The sequence below is a fragment of the Barbus barbus genome, assembly GCF_936440315.1.
Source record: "Barbus barbus genome assembly, chromosome: 18".
In the NCBI taxonomy this organism is placed as follows: Eukaryota; Metazoa; Chordata; class Actinopteri; order Cypriniformes; family Cyprinidae; genus Barbus; species Barbus barbus.
This window is the reverse complement of record NC_136746.1, coordinates 8,899,219-8,926,772: the sequence shown is the minus strand read 5'-3', so window position 1 is coordinate 8,926,772 and position 27,554 is coordinate 8,899,219. Positions and strand designations below refer to the sequence as shown.

At 37.8% G+C, this 27,554-nt stretch overlaps 2 protein-coding genes across 3 annotated transcripts; one reads left to right on the top strand and one right to left on the bottom strand.

Moving 5' to 3' along the window:
* Positions 1-1,010: 1,010 nt before the first annotated feature.
* Positions 1,011-11,694, top strand: LOC306884380 (lymphoid-specific helicase-like). Of its 2 annotated transcripts, XM_079440179.1 has the most exons (23): positions 1,011-1,624; positions 1,706-1,803; positions 1,905-2,008; positions 4,936-5,058; positions 5,374-5,427; positions 5,521-5,545; positions 5,655-5,716; positions 5,799-5,837; positions 6,514-6,738; positions 6,953-7,135; positions 7,249-7,392; positions 7,630-7,826; positions 7,935-8,031; positions 8,171-8,332; positions 8,763-8,914; positions 9,003-9,147; positions 9,244-9,327; positions 9,819-9,938; positions 10,016-10,132; positions 10,443-10,602; positions 10,728-10,824; positions 10,941-11,017; positions 11,154-11,694. In XM_079440179.1, the coding sequence occupies exons 1-23, from the start codon at positions 1,617-1,619 to the stop codon at positions 11,243-11,245; spliced, it is 2,565 nt and encodes an 854-aa protein (XP_079296305.1). In that variant the 5' UTR covers positions 1,011-1,616; the 3' UTR covers positions 11,246-11,694. The 2 variants fall into 2 exon arrangements, with proteins under 2 accessions (XP_079296305.1, XP_079296306.1); XM_079440180.1 differs by lacking the exons at positions 1,011-1,624; positions 1,706-1,803; positions 1,905-2,008 and adding an exon at positions 4,399-4,567 and having other exon boundaries at positions 11,154-11,679.
* A 4,218-nt stretch (positions 11,695-15,912) lies between these two features.
* On the bottom strand, positions 15,913-27,181 carry LOC306884379 (atlastin-2-like). Its single transcript, XM_079440178.1, has 13 exons — positions 27,084-27,181; positions 23,849-24,180; positions 22,767-22,901; positions 22,574-22,678; positions 22,440-22,490; positions 22,307-22,363; positions 21,403-21,495; positions 21,188-21,326; positions 20,982-21,109; positions 20,516-20,572; positions 20,140-20,211; positions 19,360-19,791; positions 15,913-16,811 (listed from the first exon to the last, which is right to left on the bottom strand). Exons 1-13 carry the CDS (start codon positions 27,154-27,156, stop codon positions 16,692-16,694), a joined length of 1,794 nt encoding a protein of 597 aa, XP_079296304.1. The 5' UTR covers positions 27,157-27,181; the 3' UTR covers positions 15,913-16,691.
* Between the last annotated feature and the right edge of the window lie 373 nt (positions 27,182-27,554).

Below are 27,554 nucleotides of genomic sequence, written 5' to 3'. Positions count from 1 at the left end.
CTGTACACGTAATATAGGTTCAGCAGCCAACAGCAGAGCCAGGCTCACCTAATTTGAACTAGTAATGTGAAGCAAATAAAGACTCTCTGCTGGCGCCTTGTGGTTAATTCAGATCATAGCATTCAGATTTATGATATGCACTATTTATAAATCGCATAGTTCAGTCTCTCAGTGCCCTTCTTACTCCACTTTTATTGCTATATTTTACAAATATATTTTACTTATATGCACTAAACTGTAAATATGTAGATTCTGACTAGTCTTTATACTTGTTGCATTTTATTTTGTAATTGTATTTTTGTGTCTTATTTTTGTATTGCACTGGAAGTTTCATTAAAAAAAAACATATTGATTACTTAAAATAAAAATTCCAAACTCTTAATTATGAATTTGATTGGATAAGCTAATTTTGTAATAACACGCCATGTCAGCACTACAGTTTAAGGGAGGAATAATCATTTAAAGTGGATTGATAATGAGACATACCGGTACATAATAGTGATTTTTACTTGAGGGAGGTCGAAAATGCTAATTATCCTTGTTAAGACTTAAGAGCCCTAAATAAATTCTCTGTGTGTGTGTGTGTGTGTGTGTGTATGTTTATGTGGTTTATGAGGTCACAAATTTGTATAATGACATGGGTATGACAGAGGTATTACAATATGAAGGTGGTTTATGAGGACACTGCCTATGTCCCCGTAATTCAAAAGGCTTAAAAAACATACTAAATGGTGTTTTTTTGAAAATCTAAAAATGCACAAAGTCTCCTGTGAGGGCTAAGTTTAGGTGTAGGGTTGGTGTAGGGCAATAGCACACAGTTTGTTCAGTATAAAAACCATTACGCTTATGGAGAGTCCCCATAAACCACAAAAACCAACATGTGTGTTTGTGTGAGTGAGTGTGTGTGTGTGTGTGTGTGTCTGTGTGTGTGTGTGTGTGTGTGCTTGGCGGAAAGATCAAACAATCCTCTGATCCTCGTACACACCCCACTTTGTTGCACTGAATGAACTGTAGTTTCGCGGGTAATATCAACTAGGCAGTTTGCATACGCGCCGTAGAATCAGGGGTGGATGGTAAAACGTCTCAAACTTTTACACTTGTTTACAAAGTTGTTTGCGAGAAGAAGCCTTCATTGCTTTTTACAAAAATACGTTGTTTCACGGTCTTAATCATTATGTTTATGTATTCCTGCTATAAAGCGGATCATTAAACAAGCAGAGTTAGACGCGCGCCCCTCCAAACGTGCGCTGTAATGGTTTCGTCCACAGTGGCGCCAAACACCTCGCGCTCTACAGCAAAGTTTCACGTTACAGGCGCGAGGTTGGTGTATCCTGGACCTTAGCATTTAGAAGAGTGGTTGTGCAATTTTATATTTTTGCAAAGAAATAGTCTCCGTTCGGGTGCCTTTATGTTATTTGCATCGTATTCTACTGTTACAAAACGCGTCCGTGTTTGTTGTGCAAGGCTTTGTTGTGTGTTAGCTAATCGGGTCTTTAGTTAGACACATTTGCATTACATATTAAGCTAACGTTACGCTGCATACGTTTGAGAGACGTGCACAAAAGCGTTTAATTCAACAGCTGGTTTAAGTTAACGTTACCCAGAACGCAGCAGAAATGAGTGGGTAAGTGCATTTATTGTGCATTAGGCACGAGGTGTTGGCAGAGCCATACGCTTTTATTAACTTCATGTTCACATGTTGCAGCATTGTCAAAGAAGAGACTCGCAGTGTTTCTCCTCACTGCCCCAAACCCAACGAATCTGAAGAACCAGAAGGTACTTCAATGGAGGAGACCACTATTGGTAGGTCAAAAGTATTCACAGTAAGATACATGATGGCAGACCTGCCTGTGCAAGTCCATGCAGCTTTCGGTTTAATTTCACTAATCTCCTGCATATTACAGAAAACAGCCAGCATGGAGAGATTGTCATTACAAAAGAGATGGAGGAGGAGGAGAAGCATTTAGTGGAGGAGGGAGAGAAGAAAGAAAGAGAAATGATGGAAGAGGTACTGCTTTCTCACACACATGGAAAACCAGAAGGCAAAACTTCGTTGTCTTTTATGGAAGTATAATTCATTTTGAAATGTAATATGCAAAATGGCAATGCAATATGTAACATGGCAATGTTTTTCTGTATTTAAATTTAAATTTTCCCATACATAAGTGCAATGTTTAATGCAAAATGAAAATTAATTTATATAATTTACATTTGCCATTTCCTACACAAGTTTTAATATGCACATTAAAATGTACATGCAAAATTAAAAGAAACATGTATTACCCAAATTGATTAGATATGTTTAGCATGGCCAAGTAAAAGTATAATTTAAATCCTGTTTTTCGTAAATGCATTTAGACTTGCACATTTTGCATTTTCATCATAATACCGTGTAATAATTGTATCAAAATACAGTGAGAATTTCAGAATGCATTCTGAACCAAAGATGCAGCAAAACGGTGAATTAAATGTTTTTTTCTTAAATGCATTGAGACTTGCACTTAAGATGTTTAAATTGCATTGCATTTTCATCAAATACCCCGCGATAATGTAGATTAAGTCATTGTGGATTTGAAAATGCATCCGAGCCGAGCACGCCCCCGACCTGTCAGTCATTACATCAAGGCGGGGCTCGGCAACCAGACGAACAATAGGTCAATATTCATCGTTAACCAAGCTTTTCACCTGCCTTGTGATTTCTCACGGTTTACACTCTGATGCACATAAGCAAACCGATTCAATTCAACAAAACGATTCTACAGTTATTTACCTATTTGTCACCATGCATTATATTTTATTCTTCATTTTTAATTCAACAATCATCACCAAAAGGGAAAGACACAAACGTTTCGGCTACCAAGCCTTCGTCAGTGTGTAAAGCAATTACATCCCTCCACCCACTTTTCAAATCACCAATTGTGTCGACGTCATTAATCAATGTTGAATCGCCACAATCATTAAAGCATTTTCTTTTTAACTTCTAAACAATTTTCACAAGATAAAACATCATATTCACATGATGCTACACCTCCGTGACCATAAGAATTATCTAGGATTATTCATTTATCACTATTATACAAGTCGACAGTTTAAATAAACAATCAACAATATATACTCCACCAATTAACTTTAGTATAACAGTGGAAAATTCACATCAGAAAATACATCGTCATAAGTAATTATGTTTTTCACACTGTAAATACTCCAGATTTATTATATAACATCTTAAAGATGAATTCGACCAATTCTAGTACAATAAAGAAAAACAAAGTTGTAGTTCTTCATTCATGCCATTTGGTGTCAGTGATTTAAGTTTATGAATCCAAAATGCTTCCTGTTTCAATAGTTCTTTATTTATATCACCTCCTCGACGTGACCCAAAAACCTCTTCCATTCCTATGCATTCCAAATGCTTGATGTCGTGTCCCATTTCGTTAAAATGTCTAACGAACATAGAGTATATGACGACAAGATTTAACCTCTTCAGTAGCGAGACATTTTAAAGAAGTGGGACACGACATCAAGCATTTGGAATGCATAGGAACACCATAGTTTTAATGATTGTGGTGATTCAACATTGATTAATGACGTCGACACAATTGGTGATTTGAAAAGTGGGTGGAGGGATGTAATTGCTTTACACACTGAGGAAGGCTTGGTAGCCGAAACGTTTGTCTTTCCCTTTTGGTGATGATTGTTGAGTTAAACGGAAAAAGAAGACTGTTCTCATGAGTGTGGATCATAATTTCTTGCACAAAATGACTTGATAGATTAACGCACCAAAATAAATAAAAAATATCAAGTAACTGAGGAGCGCAAACGTCATTGTTGAACATTCTTCACTTTTAAACCGTAATGGATCACACGCCGAGTGATGCATGTAAGCAAATAGTGCAGTTCTACACTTATTTACCACATAACCTTGTATTTTATTCCTCTTTTAATCTCTAAAATAGCTTGTGCTCCGTGGCACCTAAACGTCATGTGCCTGCCACAAGATCTCTCACCGTTTAGAGCCACTAGACACCGCAATTGATGCCTGTGATTTTTAATATAAAGTTATCTCACCTTGGCTGTGGCATGTTCTTTGACAGCTGCGCCTAGATCTGACTGGTGAAGTGTTGTCTGCCATCTGGGGCAGGTAGAGTAGTAGCAGCAGCGTTTTCTGTATGGTCATGTGCATAAATAGGAGTGTAAACAGTGAGATATCTTGAGGCGTGCACGCCACTTAGGTGCCACGGGACGTGTGCTCCATTATGGGTTAGAAGAGAGGAAATATAAGGCAACACAGTGTCTACACCGAACGCGACAAAAGATAGTACTGAACCCATTATAATCTGTGATGCTGTCTACACTGGATGCGGTGCGATGTGACATGACAGCTGTCACGTCCTGTTTAGACATGGGGTAAGGTAGCAAATAGATAAGTGTAGAATTGCACTATTTGCTTGCGTGCATAACTCGGCGTGTGAACAGTGAGATGTTGAGGCAGGCGTGACTCATTTGGTGCCTCGGGACGTGCAATCCATTATGGTTTCAAAGTGAAGAATAAAATGTATTGTGACAAGTAGGTATTATATGATTGAATTTTCATTTTGCACTAAACATTGCACATATGTATGGGAAAATGTCAATTTAAATACAGAAAAACATTGCCATTTTGCATATTACATTTCAAAATGGATTATGCTGCCCATGTGCTTCCATAGTCTCTATGTATGCAATCCCTGTAAAGTAAAAATGTATCCTTAGCTAGTAATAACTATGGAAAAGTATTAGAAATGCTTTGTGTTAAAGTGTGGAACCCTTGAGTCTCCTCTGCCCTGTTTCGCAAAAGTCTTTGTATTTTTATAAATTAAATGTAATTTATTCTGGACTCTGAGATTCACATTATCAGTAAATGTTTATATTTTATGCTGCATGCTGTTGTAACAGGCCAGACAGTCGTGGGAGAAAGATTCTCAAGAAATGCGTTTCAGACGACTTCAGCACCTTTTGGAGAAAAGCAACATTTACTCAAAGTTTTTGCTCACAAAGATGGAACAGCAGCAGCAAGATGTGAGTATTGTGTTTAAAAGACAGGAAAGAGCTGTCACACTAGGAGGTTTACCATTTCCGGATGTAAATCTTTCTTGAATGTTTTCATCTATGAATTGTAACCTGGTGAAGTGGCACGGAAGCAGATGTTTGTGGGCAGAGGGTTGTGAAGGAGCCAAGTTAATGCTGCCAAATCTAATGATTTTGGAAATCTAATGATTGTCAAGTTTTCAAGTTGCAGCATGCTCTCAATATCATCTGCATTATTACCATCATAAATCTGCTTGTGAAGTACTTGAAAATTCCATTTTGATATATATTTTTTTTTAATTACAGGAAAAAATTCAAAAAGAGAGACTGAAAAAGAAAGCTGCTAGTCAGAAGCAAAAGGTAAGTTTGGGTTCATGTTTTATCACATTTTTCTTCATGTAGAAAAATATGGATAAAGAGTTGTAATTCTCAAATTTCATGCATTTTCCACAGGGAAATGATAAAAAGACTGTAAAAGGTAGGATTCACAGATTGCATTTCAATACAGGGTATTAATTATGATGCTGTTATATTAAAGTAATATGTCTGATGTGCAGTCAATAATACTGATCTTTTTTTGTGTGAAGTTGAAAGAAAGAAGCGTGAAAGGGAAGAGGATTACAAAATCGCAGATGTTATGACCAAAGAGGTGAGCCTTCAATTTATACATTTTTTCCAATGACATCATTAATGTCTGTTATGTTACTGATGTGGATTTTTCTCTCTTTTAGGAAATTCTGTCAAAAGCCAAAAAATCTAAATTGGAAGAGGTAAAGGTTTATACTTTGTTTATTGTGCTTTCAGACATCATGAAATCAGTATTCTCTGTATTGACACTGTTGTAAGATGCCGATAAAACACACCTCTGAGCTCACGTTCTGTATTAATGCCAAGTTGCTACAGTTCTTGCCAGCCATATACGCCCTACACTAGGAGTAGTTAAAGGGGTAGTTTAGCCAAAAATGAAAATTCTTTCATTAATTTACTCACCCTCGTGTTGCTCCAAACCCGTAAAACCTTCCTTCATCTTTGGAAAACAAAACTTAATTTTGATGAAATCCGAGAGCTTTCTGACCCTCCATAGACAGCAACAACACATTCAAGACCCAGAAAGCTAGTAAGGATATCGTTAAAATGGTCCATGTGACATCAGTGGTTCAACCGTAATTTTATGAAGCTACAAGAATACTTTGTGTACAAAGAAAACAAAAATAATGACTCTAGTCAAGGTCAGAAAGCTTTCGGACTTCATAAAAATATCTTAATTTGTGTTCCGAAGTTGAGCGAAGGGCTTACAGGTTAGGAACGACATGAGGGACAGAATTTTAATTTGGTGAACTATATCCCTTTAACAACATTTTGTTATATTACAGGTTATTGTTATAATATTTAATAGTGTAATTATTGAACATTGTCTTAATACTTGATTTGATCTGTTTTCTGAAGGAGGCTCATTCATCAGTAAAACTGGAAGCTGAGGATATAGAGAAGATGAGTGACACCAACTCGGATATTAAAGGCCGACTGTCTGAGACTTTGCGGGAAAATAGTAAGCAGATGCTGGATCCAGAGAGAACCGTGAATGGCCAACCTGTGCCTGCGCAGCAGCCCAAATTCTTCACTGGGGGTGTGATGAGATGGTACCAGGTGGAAGGCATAGAGTGGCTCAGGGTGAGTGAGACCTGAATAAACGCATGACCATCAGAGGGCAGTATATTTATTCTCCATTGTCTGGAATTAGTGCTGGATTCTATTTTCTGAACTGCCTAAAAAAGGATACATGATATGCTCTCATACATATGATTTGCAAAACTAGGATATTGTGTGACCTGTATTATGTTTGTATATAGCTAATAGCTAATGAATGGGCGTGGCTGATTTGCAGATGCTATGGGAGAATGGTATCAATGGTATCCTGGCTGATGAGATGGGTCTTGGGAAAACCATACAGTGCATCGCCCATATTGCGATGATGGTTGAGAAGAAAGTCCATGGGCCCTTCCTAGTTGTGGCACCTTTGTCCACTCTTCCAAACTGGATCTCAGAATTCAAGCGCTTCACCCCAGAGGTGTGAAACGATAACTGTTGTTCGTCTTTATTGAAATGAAAGTTTTAAGTCCGTTTCATACAGTTTGAGAGGTTTCTGTTAATTGACTTTGTTTTTTTCTCTCTGTGTTTAAGGTGTCTGTCCTGCTGTATCATGGTCCACAAAAAGAGAGGATGGACCTGGTGAAGAAGATCCGTCAGGCGCAGGGTCCTCTCAGTATGTGCCCTGTTGTTGTTACATCCTTTGAAATAGCCATGAGAGACAGGAAGCTTCTACAGGTAAACAGATCTGGTGTTGCATTGTTTTACTTGCATATAAAAATTAGTCTTAGGACAGTTCATCAAGAGTGTTTGCACATTGAATCTTTCATCAAAGTAATGCATGGTGCCCATTCTGCCACTTCAGCAATAGTGTTTGCAAACGTGGTGAATTTATAACATTGAATTTAATCATGATAAGCACAAAGCAAGTTTTGTAGCGCATGAATGGAGTTTTGTCATGTTTGTTCTCCTCAGCGTTTCCACTGGAACTATATGATTGTGGATGAGGGCCATAGGATTAAAAACTTGAACTGCCGACTGGTGCAAGAACTAAAGATGCTGATGACTGACAACAAACTGCTGCTGACAGGAACCCCCTTGCAGAATAACCTGTCCGAACTGTGGTCTCTCCTCAACTTCCTCCTCCCCGATGTGTTTGATGACCTGAAGAGGTAAGAAGGCACATGCAAAGGGAGTTCACAATACTGATTTTGTCTTAAAAACAGAGGATTTTCTTGACTCAAATCAAAAGTTGATCATTTTTTCTTTTCTCCCCTCAGTTTTGAATCATGGTTTGACATTAGCACCATCACTTCAGATGCAGAAAACATTGTGGCTAATGAGCGTGAGCAGAATATCCTTCACATGCTTCATCAGGTATCTTCATGACATGACAATATTTTGTAGACATTGTCCAAAATGTACATCTTAAATGGTCTTTGGCTAGGTATAGACTGATTATATGCATTTGTTCTGTTCTTTGCTTTTGGTTTTAATGGCATTTTAATGTTTTCAGATCCTCACACCCTTTCTTCTGAGAAGACTGAAGTCAGACGTCACACTGGAGGTCCCACCTAAGAAAGAGATCGTAGTGTACGCACCCCTCACCAACAAACAGGAGGCCTTTTACATGGCCATTGTTAACAAGACTATAGCAAAGCTGCTGGGTCAGGAGAAGGTGAGTTTTACGCTGTGGTCTATTTGCACCAACACACGTTTCGCATAAAAATTCTGTTCGGATCAATCCACGTGGAAACGGCAGATGGGCTGAAGGAAAATGTAAATGCACTTAGTGCCAGGATGTTGCACTGACGGAGAAGTTGCTATGCAACTTTCCTTTTCTGCTTTACACCTGCTTGTCATGGAGAAGAAAGTCCAACATCATTTAGTATTTATAGCTGTTCAGGTTTTTGTATCCGCTCTGGTGTTCATCAAACAGCACCAAATACAAGATGCGTTAACACCAAAAGAACAGATTTATTCTGTTCATTCTAATCAAAATGTTTATCATGCTGAATATTTCTCTTTGTGTGAACAGGATATTAAAGTTAGTAGGAGGAGTGTGCTTGAAGTATTTATTCATTATCTTTTTTTGACACTTCCTTAAGGATGATTCAGCACAAGTGCCGCTTACATCCAGTGGCCGACCAAAGCGCAGGACCAGGAAGGTGGTGGACTATTATGAGTCAAACACTGACTCTGTGAAAGATCTTGAGAAATACCTAGAGAAGGTTCGGAGAGAGATGGAAAGTCAGGCAAGGTCTGTCTCTCGTTGTATTTACCAGTTTAACCTCTGCTTTGAACTGATCTGTGAGCTTTTTGATGTGACATGATTACTCTCTCCTTAGCTCCAGCCCAGTGGTGGATGTTTCCATGCCAGTTGATGCTCAAGTCAACTTGAAACTCCAAAACATACTTATGCTGCTGAAGAGGTGCTGCAACCATGCTTACTTGATAGAGTATCCTTTGGACCCCGCCACTGGAGAATTTAAGGTACTTCACACATAACTGTGCATGAGTTGGAATGATCTGATCTGGTATGAAGGTATTTGCAACAGAACGAGTGCAATAATTATCTCATTGGTACAGATTGATGAGCAGTTAGTGGAAGCATCAGGGAAGTTTCTTATCCTGGACCGAATGCTTCCTGAACTGAAGAAAAGAGGGCACAAGGTAAAGTTCACAGTCTCTCATGCATACATTTGAATGATTAACAGCTCTATCAGTCAGTGTCAAACTCCACTGTGGTTATAAGCCATTTTTGCTCATTTAATTGCCTGTATGTACAGATGACAAATCTCTTATGCTCACAAAGGCTGCATTTATTTGATCAAAATACAGGAAAACCGTAATATTGTGAAATATTAAAATTCATGTAATATTTTAAAATGTAATTTATTCCTGTGATGAAAGCTGAATTTTCAGCATCATTACTCCAGTGTTCAGTGTCACATGATCCTTCAGAAATCATTAAAATATGATGATTTGCTTCTCAAGAAAAACAGCTACTTTTATATTTTTGTGGAAAAACTTGTACGTTTTCAGGATTCTGTCACTTTTGGTCAATATAATGCAGCTTTCTGAATAAAAGGAATTTTGATGTTTTTATATTTTGGTGGTAGCCATATAAAACACTTGATTACACCCTCTTTTTTTATAAACAGGTACTGATTTTCAGCCAGATGACCTCCATATTAGATATTCTGATGGATTATTGTTATCTCCGTGGTTATGAGTACAGCCGACTGGATGGGTCAATGAGCTACACAGACCGAGATGAGAATGTGAGCAGCAGTTTGTTGGTTAATGCAGTGCTAGTTAGTGCTAGTTGTTTTCATTGAATTTACATTTTTTCATGCAGATGAAGAAGTTTTCTTCTGATCCGGAGGTGTTCCTCTTCCTCCTGAGCACTCGAGCTGGTGGTCTTGGGATCAACCTCACAGCTGCCGACACGGTCATCATATTTGATAGTGACTGGGTATGAATTTAGTTGTGCAACCTGTTCATATGTGACTTGTATAGAGCCCCGCACATGACATGCAGACAAAATATTTATTGTGGCCACGAAATTAAGTATTTGTTACATCATTTTAGTTAAATCAGTAGTAATTTGTTCCCTCATTTTGATTTAACATTAAATAAAAGATATGAAAAAAATTCTTAATTTGTGGCCACTTTAAATTGGTTGGCTTTAAAAGCAAAAAAACAATTTAACACTTAATTAATTTTAATGATTTTAAACGAAAAGCCTCATTATCAACAAATGTTTTATGTAATTTCATCTTCAGAATCCTCAGGCAGATTTGCAGGCACAGGATCGGTGTCACAGAATTGGGCAAACGAAGCCTGTGATGGTTTACCGCCTCATTACGGCCAACACCATTGATGAGAAGATCCTGGAGAGAGCCTCTGCCAAGAGAAAGCTAGAGAAGATGGTCATTCACAAAAGTATGTAGCGGTTGCAGAAAATGCCGCATTACCAACCTTTGGATTTAATGAGAATAATCAATTTTTTTAAATATACTTTTTTGCTGTGACTCTCTGACTTTTTCCCCTTATATTTGTCCTTTTAGATAAGTTTAAAGGTTCTAAAGCGGAGCTCAAACAGACCAAGAGCTGTGTGGATGTAAATGAGCTTGTGGAACTGCTGAAGTCCAGAGACTATGACGGGTACAGATTTTCATATCTCCACTGTCACAAGACTTTTAATCCATCGTAAATTATTGCTAAATTCTGTTGTAAATTGCATCACAATGACTGTCCTGATGTTATTCATGCTGTTACAGGGCAGTGAAAGGCACTAAAGGAAAGGTCATCAGTGACAAAGATCTGGAGATCCTGCTGGACCGTAGTGATTTAATGAGTAAGTGTCCTATGTCTCAGATCTGAATGTCTTTTGTGTCTTTGTAATGCATGTAGATTCCACTGCATATTGATTTTCATGGTAATGCTTTGACATTTTAATGCCCCTCTCATGTGACTCAAATCTTCCTTTTCAGATCAAGCCAAGAAGCGTGTTAAACGGGAGAAGGACGGGGTGTTTAAAGTTATTGAGACCAAAGATGACAATAGTGACATCAGTCTGTCCTAAGAGTACTGACACTTGAAATCTGTCATTAGGCCAAAGTGCCTAAACTGATCAAGCAACTGTAACTGGTCTAAAAGCTGCCTGCTGGTTCTACTCAAAGATTGAGATCTTTTCTATTTTAGACTTTTATGTCCAACCACTGCTTCTTTTAATAAGTCCATCCTTGGTTATGAGTTTTAGCTGATTTAAAATGTCTTTTTTTTTTTTTTTTTTGGTGCCATGTCAATTTTTGTTTTGGGATTAGCACAAAAAAACCCATAATCCCACATTTTGGCTACTTTGTAAATACTGTTGTACATTTCATATGTAGTTGACTGAATAGGAATTGCACATGTATATTGCTTTAAAGCACATTTGACTTTCTAGAATACTGTAGAACAAACATTCCTGTTTTATATTTCATGTTTTCAAATTATAATAAATATTTTGTATACAGCATGTGATGTTTATTTAAATATGGGCTATAATTTTGCATTTCAAAGGAATGTTACATTGTTACAGAAGACAGTGTGCACATGCACACAACAGCTAGTAGAAAATTTATTTCATTTTTGCTGGTTCTCCTCTTCTAGTTCTTATGTCCTGAATCACTGTAGGGAAGAAATCATGAGATTATATTTTCAGTGCAAAGACAGGATGCACACAGTCATAATGAATGCCTTCCTGTGACTTTATACACTTCCATTCAAAAATACTGCATTTACTTGATCGAATTACAATTGAAACAATATAGAAATGTGTACAAATGTTTAATTTATGGCTCCTGTGTTTGACATGGAAGAGAAGAAACTGAATATAGTCATTTTTGATTTCTTTGTGCACAAAAGTATTCTCGTAGCTTTATAAAATTACAGTTGAACCGCTGATGTCACATGGACTATTTTAACGATGTCCTTACTACCTTTCTGGGCCTTGAACGTGTCTGTTGTGTTGCTTTCTATGCAGGGTCTGAAAGCTCTCATATTTCATCAAAAATATCTTAATTTGTGTTCCGAAGATGAACGAAGGTCTTATGGGTTTGGAACAACATGAGGGTGAGTAATTAATGACAGAAGTTTAATTTTTGTGTGGACTATCCCTTTAAAGCTAAATTTCCAGCAGCCATTACTTCAGTGCTCAAATATGGAAACATGATACATTTTTTTTTAATAGAAAGTTCAAAACAACAGCATTAAAATATAAATATTTTGTAATATGGTCTTTGTCACTTTTGATCCTAACTGTCCTCAAAAACATTTTAATGGTGGTTCTCATCCCCCCCCCCCCCCTTTAAATTTTAAAATACTTTTCAAAAATAAGTTTATATTCTGTACTATTTCTAGTTAACTAGTCAAATAATTTTTGTGACCCTGAGAAAGTGTCAGATTTCAGGTCAAAGATCATGCAGCTTGAATGCTGCTGTAATTAAAAGACCAAACCAAATATTAAAATGTTTAGAAATAAATTTTTCATCTCAACTTTACTCCTTTATAATATTTGAATAAATTAGGCAACTAGGCATGCAAGGCCTGGTTTCACAGACAGGGTTTAAATTAAGCCAGATTTAGATCATAGTTCATTTAAGACATGGAAGTATCTTTTATAAACGTGCCTTGGGGAAAAAAATTACTGGTGTGTATCCTGAGACAAATCAATAATACCAACATATTTTAAGATCAGTCAGTGCAAGTTTCTTTCAGTTGAAACAGCCCAGACATGCATTTTAGTTTGGGACTAGGCTTAAGCCTTGCACAGACAAATGCAACACGTAGTCGAATTTCACTAGTAGTCATTTTTTAGGAATCAGATCTCATACCATCATCAGGAATCATTCCTTCATCGGAGCGTGAGAACGTCTTTGATGGTTTGTAGTGATGGTCATGGGAGGATCAGCTGCATCCATGTGGCCCATTTTCTGCATGATCTTGTCGCTGAGGCCGAGGTAATCCTTACGCAAGTCCTCCATCTCCGCTAACAGCACCTCTCTCTCTCGCTCCAGCAGTTGAATGGCCTCTTTGAGTCGTGCTCCCTCCTTCGTGCTTGCCATCTCCGACACCATCTTTTCTTTATGAACGCTCTCCAGCTTCTCTGTCAAGACTTGCTTGTCTCTCTTGAGTTTACTGACCATCTCCATCAAAGTCTCGCACTCTCTTCTCAAACCATCGGACTGCTGCAGACAGGCGTTCTGCTGCTCCTGCAGCTGAAGTGGCTCTACTCTCCGCTTGTTGTGAATCACTTTCAATTCATATTTCACAGCCTCCACCTGTTGAAGTGCTCCGTCTCTTTCTGTTTTGCAATTTTCCAACTCAGCGTTCAGTTTTTCAATCACCTCCTGAAATTCCTCGGCGTTCTTCTCATTGTCAGACTCTTTGGAGCGAGTCGACTGAATGAGCTCCTTGTTCTTCTCCTGAGCTTTATATAAATGTTGTCTGAGGTTTGCAGATTCACTTCTCGTGGCTGATATCTCCTCCTCAAGTCTCTGATGAATGCTGATGTTCTTCTTGTGTTCGGCGTCCATCATCTGAAGCGTCTCTTTACATAAAGCGAGATCTCGATCTGCTACATCTCTTTGCTCCTCCAGAAGTTTCTGCTTGGTTAGCAGCTCTTGAGACATCTGCTGGAGCTTCCTCAATGATTTTTGACAGCTCTTTTTCTCATTGAGCTCCACGTTGAGTTGGTCCTTCATGGTGTTAGCACGAGTTTTTAGGCGCTCGTATTTCTCCATAAGTGCTTTAAGCTGCTTCATAGATGTTTTGTTGTTACTTTTGGCTTCAGCGAGTTCCTTCTTCAAATCTTCAGAGGTTTGCTCAAACCTGGTGGTGATTTCGGTATTTTTCTGTTCCTCACACTTCAGCTTTTCAGTAATGAGTTGGGTTTCCTTCTCCTTTTGCTTTGCCATCTCTTTCATATCTTTCAGTTCTTGTTGCTTGACCAACAACAAATGGACAAGATGTTGATTCTCCAAGTTCTTCTGCTGCAGTTGTTCCTTCACGACTTCAAAGAAGTCAAGATGTTTGCTCTTCAAAGATGAACTTTTGTCAGCTCTGCTTCTTTCTCGGCCTTTTGATGTTTCCTTCAATACTGCTTTTGATGGGTTTGAGGAACATTCAACAGATCTTGTTGAATTAGACCTAATTAAGTATCCAAAGGGCAGGTGTAAGGCTTTAGAGTTATGATCCATGTGGAAAACACATTTTGACTCTTCTTTTTTCAGCAGATCTGCTTCTGCTAGAACCATTGCCTGCTCATTAAAATCTTGACTGACATTTTCATTTGTATTTCGGAGTAAACTCTGTTGCACTTTCAAGAACCTGTTTTCAAGCGTATCCACTCCAGCATGCTGGGATTTAGCAGGGAGTGCTTTTCCTTTCTTCCACCGACTAAAAAGCATCTCTTTGTCGTTTGATTGCATTTCAGTGCTGATGGCTTCTGGCTGACGGGTGCCCAACTTCTCAGGAACTGGTCTGTCACAGTCCAGTATCAAGTTTACACTTGTGCATACATCCTCTAGTCTGTTTAACATCCAGGTCCATGTGAGTTGAGTTTGTTTGAACTGGAAGAAATCCAGGCAGGCCATTTAGTCAATGGTGTTGGAGATTTACTTCTAATAAGCACTATAGATGTTGAAATGAGCCCTTACCTTACTCCCCAGCATCCAAACGGACTGCAGCAGAAGCCTTTACTGTGCCACTCAAGCCCCATTGTTCAAAACGTCTGTCGCCATAGTAACAGGCCAATGCTGGCAAAGCTAAGCACTAGGAAAAAAGACGTTATAAAAATGGTTTTGAACCAAACCGGTTCCGCTTGAATGACTAACCTTAGCAGAACAAAAGCAGCTATTATCACACCGGTGTGAGGCTCAACTCAAACTTGGCCAGCAATTTTGGGATGTCCGAAGACTGGGAAACTTAATAAAATTAGATGCTTCCTCGATTTTATTAACAAAAAGCAAAAGATATTTGCCATTTCTTAGAATTTTGTGAGGTCGGTAAAGTTTGCAAGATATTGACAGATTCGACTTTTCCGGATCAATAACTCGCGAGCAAATCGTTTTTAATACACAAATGACGCCACTTTTGTTTTTCGCCAAAGCAATTGTTCAAAATGAGTGTTGTAGTATAACTAGCAGGAGAGCAGTGATGTGTAAATTGAATTTGGCGACACTACAGTGCGTTAGTGTAAAGTTATTGAGTATGTTATTAGTAAAAACAATTCGCGTTTGGCACTTTGCAGACGGTCCCTTAGGACTTGTCTCTGACTCCAGCGCATTTAGATCAATGTGTTTTATACAGAGCGGAGGAAACCTCGCTTGTAGCTCGTTTTATACATCACTAAAAAAGAAAAGTGGCGTCATTTGTGTATTATATTTCAGTAGGCTATTTCTATAAAAATATTGCATAGCACATTGAGTTTTAATGGTGGTTTCTGAACGACAAAAGAACTCAGGTAATATATGAAAAATAGTCTGTCGCATTTTGTGTCTTTCACGACTGCTGTTGTACTCACTGTATAAACTCTTGCAAATGGAAAAAAAAAAAATGTAATCTAGGTTAATAGTTAAACTGTTTGTTCCAAATTCATATTCATTTTAACTTGAATACAAAAATGAACATTGTTAACATAAGATTAATGTAAAGTGTTTTTTTAACACAAAAGCAATAGCTTCCTAAATAATCCTCAAGGAGCCAGAAACACATTTTAAATATTTTAATTGTTTAAAAAATAAATTACATGGCATGACCTTAAAAGACCGACAAATCAAGTCTTCTCGTGAGCACTACCTTGTGTCAGGAGACTGCGCACAATGAAAAGTGCTCTGAAGTACAACAAAAGGCATATACAGCATCACATCCATACTCCTCTCAAAACATTGTAAATGAAATCCTCTTGTGATCTACATCTGATATTTGTACACTCATTTACATGCATGAAGCTATGATACAGTCTAAAACAACACTGTACAGAAAGAGGCCCAATAGAGGGGTATCTTGGATGGATTTACAGCTTCAGCATTCCTTAAAGGCTCTAAAAATACCTCACAAGAAATCCAGCATAATGCTCATACATTTTCACACTGAGTAACTGTGTGTGCTAGAAGGCAAAATGGAAAATGCTACGGATAATCCACTGGGAGCAGTAATTCGACCGTATAGCGTACAAGGGATTAAACATCTACAGTTGAAATTCACTTTCAGATTGTAAAAGATTTGTAGCGCTTCCCTGAATAATCCCTCAAACTAAGAGCAATCCAAAGCTGCACATATACCTGATGATTAAACCTGAATTTATAAGCATTTGTACTGATGTCCGTTGCTGTTACAGTGTCAGTCAGCATGTTGGTGTGTATATTGGTCAGGGTAAAGTATGCTGTAAACTTTGGTTAGAGTCTACATGACCAAACATCACAGAAACTACACAATATAAAAGCAGTGATTGTTCAAACACAGGGAAGATAAGGCACAGCAAACTGTCAGTTGGTCTTCAACTTTGTAGCTTGTGTCACCTGATCTGTTAGTGTGGCTCTTATAGAGTTCACAACAGTCTGTCGGACATTTTCTTCCATGTATTGCTCGGTTAGTGGCTTCAGCATCTAGAATCAACAAAGAGGGGAAAAACAACAAAAACTTTAATGGTGCTTGAACAGTTTTGAGCCTGTTGCTAGTGTGTTCTGAGTGGCTGTTTACAGGTCACAGGAGTCAAATCCCTAGATATGGCTTTCCCATATCGGTGTTTTATTTTAACCTCCATCTATGCCTGGTTGCTTGAAGTTTCTTCACCTCAAACACGCAAAGTTTTGAAATGTCCACGTCTTTTCGAGTCATATGCAACTATTGTATAAGGATTTTTAACAATTGTACTCACAAAGAGCAATGTCTTACTGATAAAATAATAAATGAACGTATTTTTAGAACATAAAAAATGCCCATGACTTGATTTTAAGTCGTAAGATTATATTAACGTCTTTATATTTTTTTCAGGTCTGGGACAAATAAATTCCTTGATATTTCCAGATTTCCCACGAGGATGAGAACCCTGGACTTAAGGTCAGGCGTTTGTTCAAATCCTTAAAGCAATAGTTCACCCCAAAATTTTAATTCTGTCATCATTTACTAACCCTTATGTTGTTCCAAAACCATAAGACAATAACGTATCTTTAAAACACAAATGAAGATGTTTTAAATTAAACCTGACAGTTTTCTGTCCCTCCTAGTTTTCTAATCCACCAAATATTTGACGCTTCTAAAATGTCATAACATCATAAAAGTAAGAATAGAGTGGTTTAATCAAAGTTTATCTTGTTGTATTTGAAAATTATATTTTCATAATTTATTTTAAAGCATGTTGGGTTTCCTCAGAAGACTTGAATTAAACAGCTTGATTTACAATGTCTTCATGAACTTTTTGAAGCATCAAAGTTTGGGTAAAATGCCCTTCCAATTAGGGCTGCGGTGATAAATCGATGCATTGTGTTTCGTGGATCGATTCTGAGATTTTCTGAATCCATCGCGATTCTCTCTAGACTAAATCTTAAGCTAAATCTTGACACTCCCTTTAAGACACAAGAATAAAACCTGGCATTAGAATCAAGGTTTGTTCTAAAATGCACAGGTCCTGGGACAAAAATAATTTTAGGTGGGCTGTCACTTGCCTGGACTCAATGAAGAGCAGTGGTTTTCAAACTCTGAGACTTAAAAAATAGGTTGCCAGGCTGATTTAAGGAAAAGTATGCAACCAGTTCAAGACTCAGGAAAGAAGCAACTAAACAACAAAACGAAAGTAACCGGGAGCCGTCTCAGCGCAAACACAAATTTGATTCTGACCTGTTTTTGCAGCGTTGTACATTGTAGCAAATCAGAGACATATCTGTTGATTTCTATAACACAATGGCCAATCAGAGTCAGAATCCACTCACCGCTCAGAACGCCAGTGTTCTTGTTCGGTCCAGAGTTCTGGAAGCTCGTGACGCCAATCCTCTGATTATAATGAACAAATGTAAACAAGATTAACTGTGCTGTGTTGACAGATTCATTGATTATAGCGGAATTGGAGATCGCGATAAACTGAAATGAGTGACAGCTCTAAGTAAGCGCACTTTGCATGCATTCTTTGCTGTATATAGCCTATTCTCCATTCAGAATTTGAATAAAAGTTTAGTTTTTCATGCTGCTAAGAGGACCAATGTGGCATATTTGCAACAAACTTTCGGAAGTGACATCCGCATATTCTCTCGAAATAATCATAACTATGGACTGGACAAAATATGATGTCAGAATAGATGTGCATGAAGGCAAGCACCCTTACTAATTTCAGAAGCACCGACAATGGTTTGATTTTGGAACAGAGCATCCTTCCAGAGCTCTACGGTGGGACTCGAGATCGGTCTGTAGCGCAGTTGTCTTTCCTTCCTTTATATACAGTATGAAAAAAAAGTTTGAAAACCACTGATATAGAGGAGTTTCATGGGCCCCCATTGTCTCAGGGCCCAGGACAATACTGCCCTCTTTACAAATGCTTTCAACAGGGAGTCAAATTACTTCCTCAGCTTTAGAAAAGTGGGTTATGACAGGACTAGAAGTGAAAGGTTTATAGAATGGGCAGGGGTGGACTTAACGATTTGGAGGCCCTAAGCAACGCAAGGAAATGCACACAAGAGAGTCATTTTGAAACATGAAGACAAATAAAATTATGACTTGAAACACAATACTTTCTTTACTGAGGTGAATATCTCATATAATCACTAAAAGCTGTCACTCAATTCAGTTCATTGCGATCTCACCACATTCCGTTAATAGACTCTCTACACCGCACAATGAATCTCTTATTTACATCGTCTCTACACTTTGTTATAATGAGAGCATTCCCGAGCTCACAGAAACTGTTTGAGCAGTGAGTGGATTCTAACTTAAACACTCAAGAAATTAACAGATATGTCTGTGATTGGCTACATTGTGCAACGCTGCAAAAATGTTTCTGCAGTATCAGATGGGGCCCCCTGATTCCCCGGGGCCCTAAGCGGCCGCTTACCTTGCTTATTGGTTAAGTCCGACCCTGGGGATGGGATGAACGCAATTGATGACAGGAAAGCAACTGAAACAACATTGTAGAATAGGCCTAACCATCCAGGAAGCATAACTCACCTGTTCCCACAGGGCCTCTGCTATGAGGTCTATCACCACACCCACTTCTCGATACTCTCCTGAGTATCTGACATACGCCCAGGCACACAACGACAGCAGCGACACCCCCATCACCAGACTGGCCAGAGCCGCGATTACCGACAGGCCAATGAAACCGGTTACTGTGGAGACCATATAGGTAACAAACATGACGGCAAACAGGGTGGCCGGAGTTCTGGCTGCATAGAAAATGTTCTTGCTTTCATTGTGTTTCACGAAATTCGTGTACACTTCATCCAGCTCAGTCTCTAACTGCTGTTGGTAGCGCTGACAGAACTCCACGCCACCCATTTTCTTCACCGCACAAAACTGTTGCACAGACGTTTTCTTAAACTCTTCGTGATAGCGTTGAAGGTCAACAGGGGCAATGTATGGTTTGTCACCTCCACATACCTGTGACATACACACAACAAACACATAAGCTCAAAATCATTTCCTAATCACCAGACGCAAGTATTCTAGAAATGATTAAACCATACCAGGCATCTCTGTATTTTGAGTTATCTAGGCCAAATCTACTATTTTAGTGCAATGGCCTCAAGTTATTTTCAGTTATATAGGCTAGCTCATCTCACGCCACGCTCCTGCTATATTTAAAGAGAATTGAGTTCCCTCTCCATCCATGATCCATTTGGAAAATAAAGAACATGCAGGATGCGTTTTGCTCACACCACTTGCAATTTGTGTACATGCATGTTTCTGTCAAACAGATGCAAAATTAGCAGCTCAAAGTAACTCTACCTGCTCCATGGTTCTGTTATAAGTGTCTTTTGCTCCAGCGACAGCTGTCAGGTTGTTCGCTTCAGCAGTTGCCTGAGTTAAAGAGGCACAGTGGGCATTTAACACTGTCATAGACTACTGTACAAAAGTTTGGGTTCAGTGAGGTTTTTTTTCTGAAAACCATTAACACATTCAGCAAGGACACATTAAATTAACCAAAAGTGACAGTAAAGACAGGATTAAAGTAAAATTTTAAATATACTCAAATAGAAAACATTTTATTATAGTTATTTCAAATTATTTTAAATGTTTCACAATATTGCTGTTCTCACTGCATTTCTGACCAAAACATTTTGAATAGCACCATCGGTGACATTAAAGATTGAGAGCAACACACCTGCAACATGGATTTAGGATGTGGAAGCTCCTCCCCTTGATAGATTTTAATATACGCCTACAAACAGGGAACATAAACATTTTATGTTTATAAGCAGAAAATGCTCTAGAAATACAATCTGATTGGATGAAGCATGTTCAATAACACTATAAAAGGCACACCAGTGATCTCACAACAACTCTGTTCTACATTAATGTTGCTTGACACTGTAAACAAACAACTGTCAGGCAAATGCACTATGCACTATATTTCTTACCATAATAATAATAATAATTTAGTGTGATTAATAATTGACTTGATGATAGAAGTTTATTGCTCTAGTAGCAATAAAGACTTGCATCATTTGCTGCACTAACTCTACAGGAACACTTGAATATAGCCTCTTCAGTTTCAATCCTGACACAATTAACACTTGATCTGATTTGTGTTTACAGCTGTTACTGCAGCTCATCTAATCAAATCTGACCTTGAAGTACTCCAGCAGGTCTCTGCACGTGACTTTAGCTCCACCGATCTCTTTCTCTGCCAGGTTTTCTGGTGCTAGCAGTAAAGGCACTAGATTCTGCAGCTCCCTCTTGAACTCATCATCAATGTCTGCACAAAAAAGGTCATGATGAGCCTAGAGTTCAAACGTGTGTGTACATGTCTGTCTAAGAGAAACTCCGTACCGACCTCTCAGTCTGCCATCAAAGTGAGGGTTGATGGCCACCTTCAGACCTGGATGTGGCAGCAGAAAGCAGCCTATGCTGGAGAAACAGCTGTGAATATGCTTCCTAACGTTCTGCAGCTCTTCGTGTTGATTCTGCTTCACCTACAGAGAAGAAATAAAACACAACTCACACTCCATTCAACATGCTGATGTTTATATGTTGTGTGCTTCATCTCACTTGTAGTCTCCGTTCCAAGAAGCGATTCCCTCCTTTGAGCCCATAGTCATGCTCATATGGGTAACACCAGTCTCTGATCAGAAACAGTAATTTCTAGAAGACAGTATAGAAGAGTGAAGCTAAAGGCCAATTCCTACAAAATAATATAGACAAAAAAAAAAACATGCACAATTTTTTCAAACAAAACCATGCACCTCAATGATGATGTGACAATTGCTCAGATGCCCAATTTATTCAGATAAAAAAAAAAAAAAGTCTCCTATACCCACCAAGGCTGCATTTATTTTATCAAAAAAAAAAGAAAAAGATTGGAATAAAATTAATTGATCTCTACGATGGCAAAGCTGAATTTTCAGCATCATTACTCCAATCCTTAGAGTCACATGATCCTTTAAAAATACTTTCTGATTTGATGCTGAAGAAACATTTCTTATTATTATCAATATAGAAAACAGTTGTGCTGCTTAAAAACATATTTCCCCAGAATTATTTGAAGAATAAAACACTCAAAAGAACAGCATTTACTGGGAATAGAAATATTTTGTAACATTATAAATGTCTTTACTGTCCCTTTTGATCAATTTAATTGTGTTCTTGCTGAATTAAACCTTTTCAAATAATCTGCTCCCAAACTTTTTAGCAGTAGTGGTCATATATACACACATATACATCAAAGATGATGCATATCAGTGTCTGAATTTATCACTTTTTATTAAAGGTCAGTATTTGGCCCCGTAATTTATTTAATTGATTTTTTTTACATTTTGAGGGGATGTCAACCCAACAAATGATCTGATTCTTCAGTAATGGCTGTAAAGTTGGATCTGAGATTTTTTTAAATATATATATATGGGGCATGTGTGTCATGTCGTGTACTCCGTATGAAAATGATCAGCTTTTCTACCTGAAATGGTTTCTCATATATCTCCTCCATTGCAAGTCGACCATATTCTGTGAACAGCTATAAAAGACACGAGGTTACTATCCCACATACACTATTAACCCTAACAGTGTACACCAACAAAGAAAGCTGCTACCTGGAGATGCTGCAAATCATCTTCTTGGATATTCTGAGAAAGATTATAAACCTAAAAAAAACAAAAACAAGATTGTTAGGTCACTGAATATGATGATATGATTATTTAAAGTCCTGAGCATCACTAATGTACACCTGCACAGAGCTGGTCATAGTGCTCAGAGCAAAAACTGTGGCACAGTCTTTGATGGTGGACTGACTGTCAAAGGCTCCCTGAGTGTCCACCAGCAGAACAGCCACCTTCAGACACACAGAGATTAGTCTTATCACACAGCCAAAATATCTTGACAGTGACATAATACACATCTTCAAGTAAACGCCCATCCACCTTAGTTCCATCTTCTTTTTCCACAACAAACACCTCACTCCAGGCCTGGATTCCTGTGGTCTCTCTCTCACAGCCTCCCCTCCAGGAGAAACCAGTCAGTGGCTCATCGTCTCCTCCCATCCATGACTCAGATGACTACAAATACACAGAGACAAAGGACATTGTTTATGTGAATATTCTGAAATGTACTTAATAAAGCATGCATGCATGTGACCTAGCTGGTTTTATATATGCAGGATGCGCCCCGCAAGTTAAGACATGTCAATGATAGGAGTCATCAGGAACTTGTTCTCAGGAATGATGATTCATCTTATTTTTAACAGATAGTAAGTGAGAGCACTCATGCATCACATATTTGAATGCACATGGGTGGATGATGTGTAATTTTACTGTCCTCACCAAAATGGGCCAATACATTCTTCCAATTTAGCCGTGTTATTTTGTATACTGTTATAGTGTTTACAGCTGTTATAAACAGAAAATAAATACAAAACTTTAGAAAATTAAAGAATTTTAATTAAAAATAATGGCATGTACACTAGTCAACATTTGAAGTGGATCAATCAAAGTTGTCCTAAAAGCGTTCTTGTCATAGGACATCTTTGATTAACTGCTTTGATCCACTTGAAATGTTGACTACTATATATCTGATAACGATTTTGTAACCAAATATTAATAATAATGTTCTTGTTTCACTGTAAAAATAATGTCTGCATTGTGTTTTCTCTGTACATTGGGGGAAAATATTTGACCATTTGCTTAGTAAAAGCAACATAACTGTGAAAATAGAAACTTAAAAGTGTGGATAGAAATACTTTATACTAATTAGGATCTACATTAATGACTGAACAATGAATTTACTCTAAGATCACAATTTTCTCATCAATTCTTGAAGCAATGTTTTGAGGACCCTTCAAAAATATTTAGAACCCCAACAGGAAGTAAATAATAAAATTAAGGTTTTAAAATATGTCTAAAGTGAATTAATTTACAAATATACACCTTTTAATCTAAAATCTTAAATGATGTCCATTTTTCAACCGCTCATACACTTACATCAGTAGAAGCAGATTCGTTCTTACCTGATTATGCATGTAACGCAGCATGAAGTCCAGCAGGAAGGACTTTCCCTTGCGGAAGGCACCGGCCACAGACACCACAACCACGTTGAGATCCTTCACATGTTCCTGCATCAGGATTTTTTCCAACGCAACGGCATCCAACTCAAACTTATGATCATCCTCATTCGCGAGCACAATTTGGATGGGTCGAGCCCCCTCAGGAGCTGGGTCCTCCTCCAGCTCTTCGGCTACAGCACACGGTGCCACTCCATTAGTATCAGAGCTGAACTCCTCCAGTGAGTTCAACGCCTCAACGGGGCGGCACAATGGAACATCTTCCACACCGGTCATATCTGAAGGGGAAAAACAGGGTAATTTGAAGTTATTATCATCAAGCAAAAATATTTAAAATATTCTGTTAACTGAAATAAAGCAACGATAAAATAAAATATTAAACAGAAGATTAGAAAATTAAATTTGAAAGTTTAATTTGATGCACTAAAATTATCAACTGAAATAAATCAAGCTGAACCATAACTAATACTGAAAAAAAATTAAACCCAAGAAGTACATTAGTACACAAATTACTAAAACAATTAAAGTTAAATTAAAAACTGAAAATATAAAAAATATAAATAGAACTATAACAGTATATAAATAATACTGAAATAACATTGGACATTTAAATAATTTTATATATTTAAAAAATATACATTGTGACAGTTATTTTTGACATTTTAAACTGATTAATTTAAGGCAAAGGCTGCCACAATCTCCTCTTTTGTTGTGCAATGGGTTGTGAGCAATACTTGGCCATGGATGTAAAAAATCCACATATTGAGACCAAGTCCTTGTTAGTCAGACACGAGTTTTGTGACATTTGCAGCTTTGCTTTTCAGCGCTACGCTAGCAGCTCATTACTGCAGTCACATTCTATTCCAGGAGTGTGGGTCTCTGTTTTAACCCCATGCACTTTATCCATGAGCTGCGATAAGCCTAGATCCCTTCGGCCACAGGGCTAAATTTGGTCATTTTTGTCCTCGGGTTAAGACGCATGTAACACAAAACAAACACCCTCTCTCCCCTTCGCTCTGGTTGCCTCATGCTCACGGCCAGTCGAGCAGAGCCACTGGAACAGAGTCAAGCAGTGTCAGTGTGAGCAAACACACATCAAGGACACGCTGGAGGGGACAGTCCATTCAAAACTGCTTTAAGTACATTACTACCGATACAGATCTGTGCCACACTCATATTGGCCAGACCATATTGGTTCATTTAGACAGAAAAAATTTTAAAGATAAAAAAAAAAAAAAAGAAAAAAAAAAAAATCGGGGAGAATCAATACATCATGAATATAATATACTGCCATGATTCAGGATTACATGCATGAAGAATGATCAGAACATTCAAGATGGGAGAAAAAAATGTATATTTATATAATTTCATATAGTTTCACACGAAGATCGAGCGCAGTTGTTTTTGCTCCAAAAACCATCATGATTACAAATGTGATTTTATAACAGTTCAATAAACAAAAAATGAACATTAAGAGACTTACGCTTTAAACACCATATTGCCTGTTTTTGCACTGTCAACAACAACAATCATTGCAAACATAGCCACTGCACTGTTTTGCGTCTCTGAGCAACATGACAGTGTTTCGTTCCTGAATGAATCAACCGTTTAAATGATTCAGTTCAATCGCAATGACTTGATGCCACCTACTAGTGGTTTTAATTTCACATTTACAGTATTTTTAAAATAATTTTCAACGTTTTATGAATCAAAACATTATTTATTAATTTGTAACTGCAGATGAAAGCATTCCATGTCCCTCAGAGCTGCATTAACAGCCTAAATGTCGTATTATACTAATTGTCTGATTAAACTGAACTCTAAAATTTAAGTTTGAAAATTCTTATATAAAAAAGTAAATATTAGCATTAAGTTTAATATAAAATAATTGTATTTATAATTAATACTCCCTTTTTATTTTTAAATATAACAGTATTATCACACTTTATTCTTTTATTTAAAAAAGAAAAATCTAACTAAATAAACTAAATTGTTTTGTATAACCACAATAAATAATTATATTTATAACTCTATTATTTTTTCTTCTCTCCGGGCAAGTAACTTTTATACTCGGACAAGTAAATGACAAATTTACCACGTGAGAATGATTAATGTCAAGCCATTATACATATACAGGGCTTGACACTGTGTGTATATGTGTATATATATATATATATATATATATATATATATATATATATATATATATATATATATATATATACACACACACACGACAAATCAGACACTAACATCTAACACAATAACCACCTGCTTCATAAACTAACTGATATAATTGCAGAGATAAAAGATAAGCTAATATAATAATCCTGCGCACTTCAACATCACCACATGTTGATTTACTAGACAGAACAGCCTAGCCCAGTAAAAGTTAATTTACATGGCAAATTACCCTGGTAAGTTCTGAGACTAAACACACATGCATACAGGACATCCACCGCCCTTAAGCTTAAGAGAGCATGCACGAAGCACAACTCATTTGAGGTGAATGTAGATACCAAAGTTTCATTGGTTTCCAGTGGCGCGCGAGCCCTTTGAAGACCTGACCGCGCGCGCGCACGAGCTCGTCAATCACAAAGCAGCTGGCGAATTCAGTGAAATACTCAAATTAGGCTATTTAATATAACTTACCAATACATTTCCACTCACAAACTACCATAATATAGGAGTTTACTGCATAACGCACACTGAACGGCCATGGGAAAGCAATAAAATAAGAAAGACTGGCTCCGAAGTTTACAAATTAAGCCATCTAATAATAACAAGCATAAAAATAACTTAAGAACCCACCGAGAACACAGTCGTTTATCAATAAACATGCGCTGGGAGTGTGTATATCACATATAAACCCGTTGTGGTGTCAATGACAGGTCTCTCAAACTCTCTGAAGCGCGTCTCCCGAGGCTTTAACCGCCAGCGACGCAAACTCTCCGTTTCAGCTCTCACTGCTCGAGGAGAGCTGCTTTCTGGCCTGAACCGATTCACAACAGATCGAGTTTGGCCCGGACCAGATATAACACGCGCTCAAGTCCCGGTTTTAACTTTTAACCGGTCGTTAGAACACAGACGATCGCAAACTAACAAACAGGCACCCGGGAAACAAAATGAGTTTGTGAAGCACGGCTTTCCGATCATACACGATATGAAATGAAGCTGTCACCTTCAGCAAAGTTGTGGCATTTACGGTTCTTCTCTGAGAAATGCCGATTCCTCGGTCCGCTGTCTTCCGCCATCTTGGATCTGTTCAAACTTTACCGTGACGTCGCACAGCCCCAGTTTCCCTCATGCTGTCCAGATCAACTTAACGCAGGCTTTCAGAGAGAGATGTTTGGGATATAAAGACGGGTTTGTCAGTGTGGATAAAAAAAAGAAAAAAAGAAGAGATCTACAGCTCGTACAAGAAAAGTATGTAAGCAGGAATATGCATTATTTTTGTCACTCATCAAAAAAAAAGTCATCACCAGAATCTGATTATAAAGGTTATCAGCAGCAGCTGTGCCTACTACAAAAGCTGCTGAATAACTAATTTTTGACCAAATTTATAAAAAATTTATCAGTTTTTATATATATAAAAAATTAAACATAGTGATCTCAGATTTATGCCACAATGCAAATTAAACTACAGGAAACA

Coding starts and splice junctions, on each gene's coding strand:
- LOC306884379 (XM_079440178.1), bottom strand. CDS start 27,156: ATGGCGGAAGACAGCGGACCGAGGAATCGGCATTTCTCAGAGAAGAAC. Junction 19,792..20,139: donor ATAACAGAACCATGGAGCAG/GTAGAGTTACTT, acceptor TGTATGTCACAG/GTATGTGGAGGTGACAAACC. Junction 16,812..19,359: donor CAGAGGCCCTGTGGGAACAG/GTGAGTTATGCT, acceptor TGTTGATTCTAG/ATGCTGAAGCCACTAACCGA.
- LOC306884380 (XM_079440179.1), top strand. Junction 5,546..5,654: donor TGATAAAAAGACTGTAAAAG/GTAGGATTCACA, acceptor TTTTGTGTGAAG/TTGAAAGAAAGAAGCGTGAA. Junction 6,739..6,952: donor AAGGCATAGAGTGGCTCAGG/GTGAGTGAGACC, acceptor GCTGATTTGCAG/ATGCTATGGGAGAATGGTAT.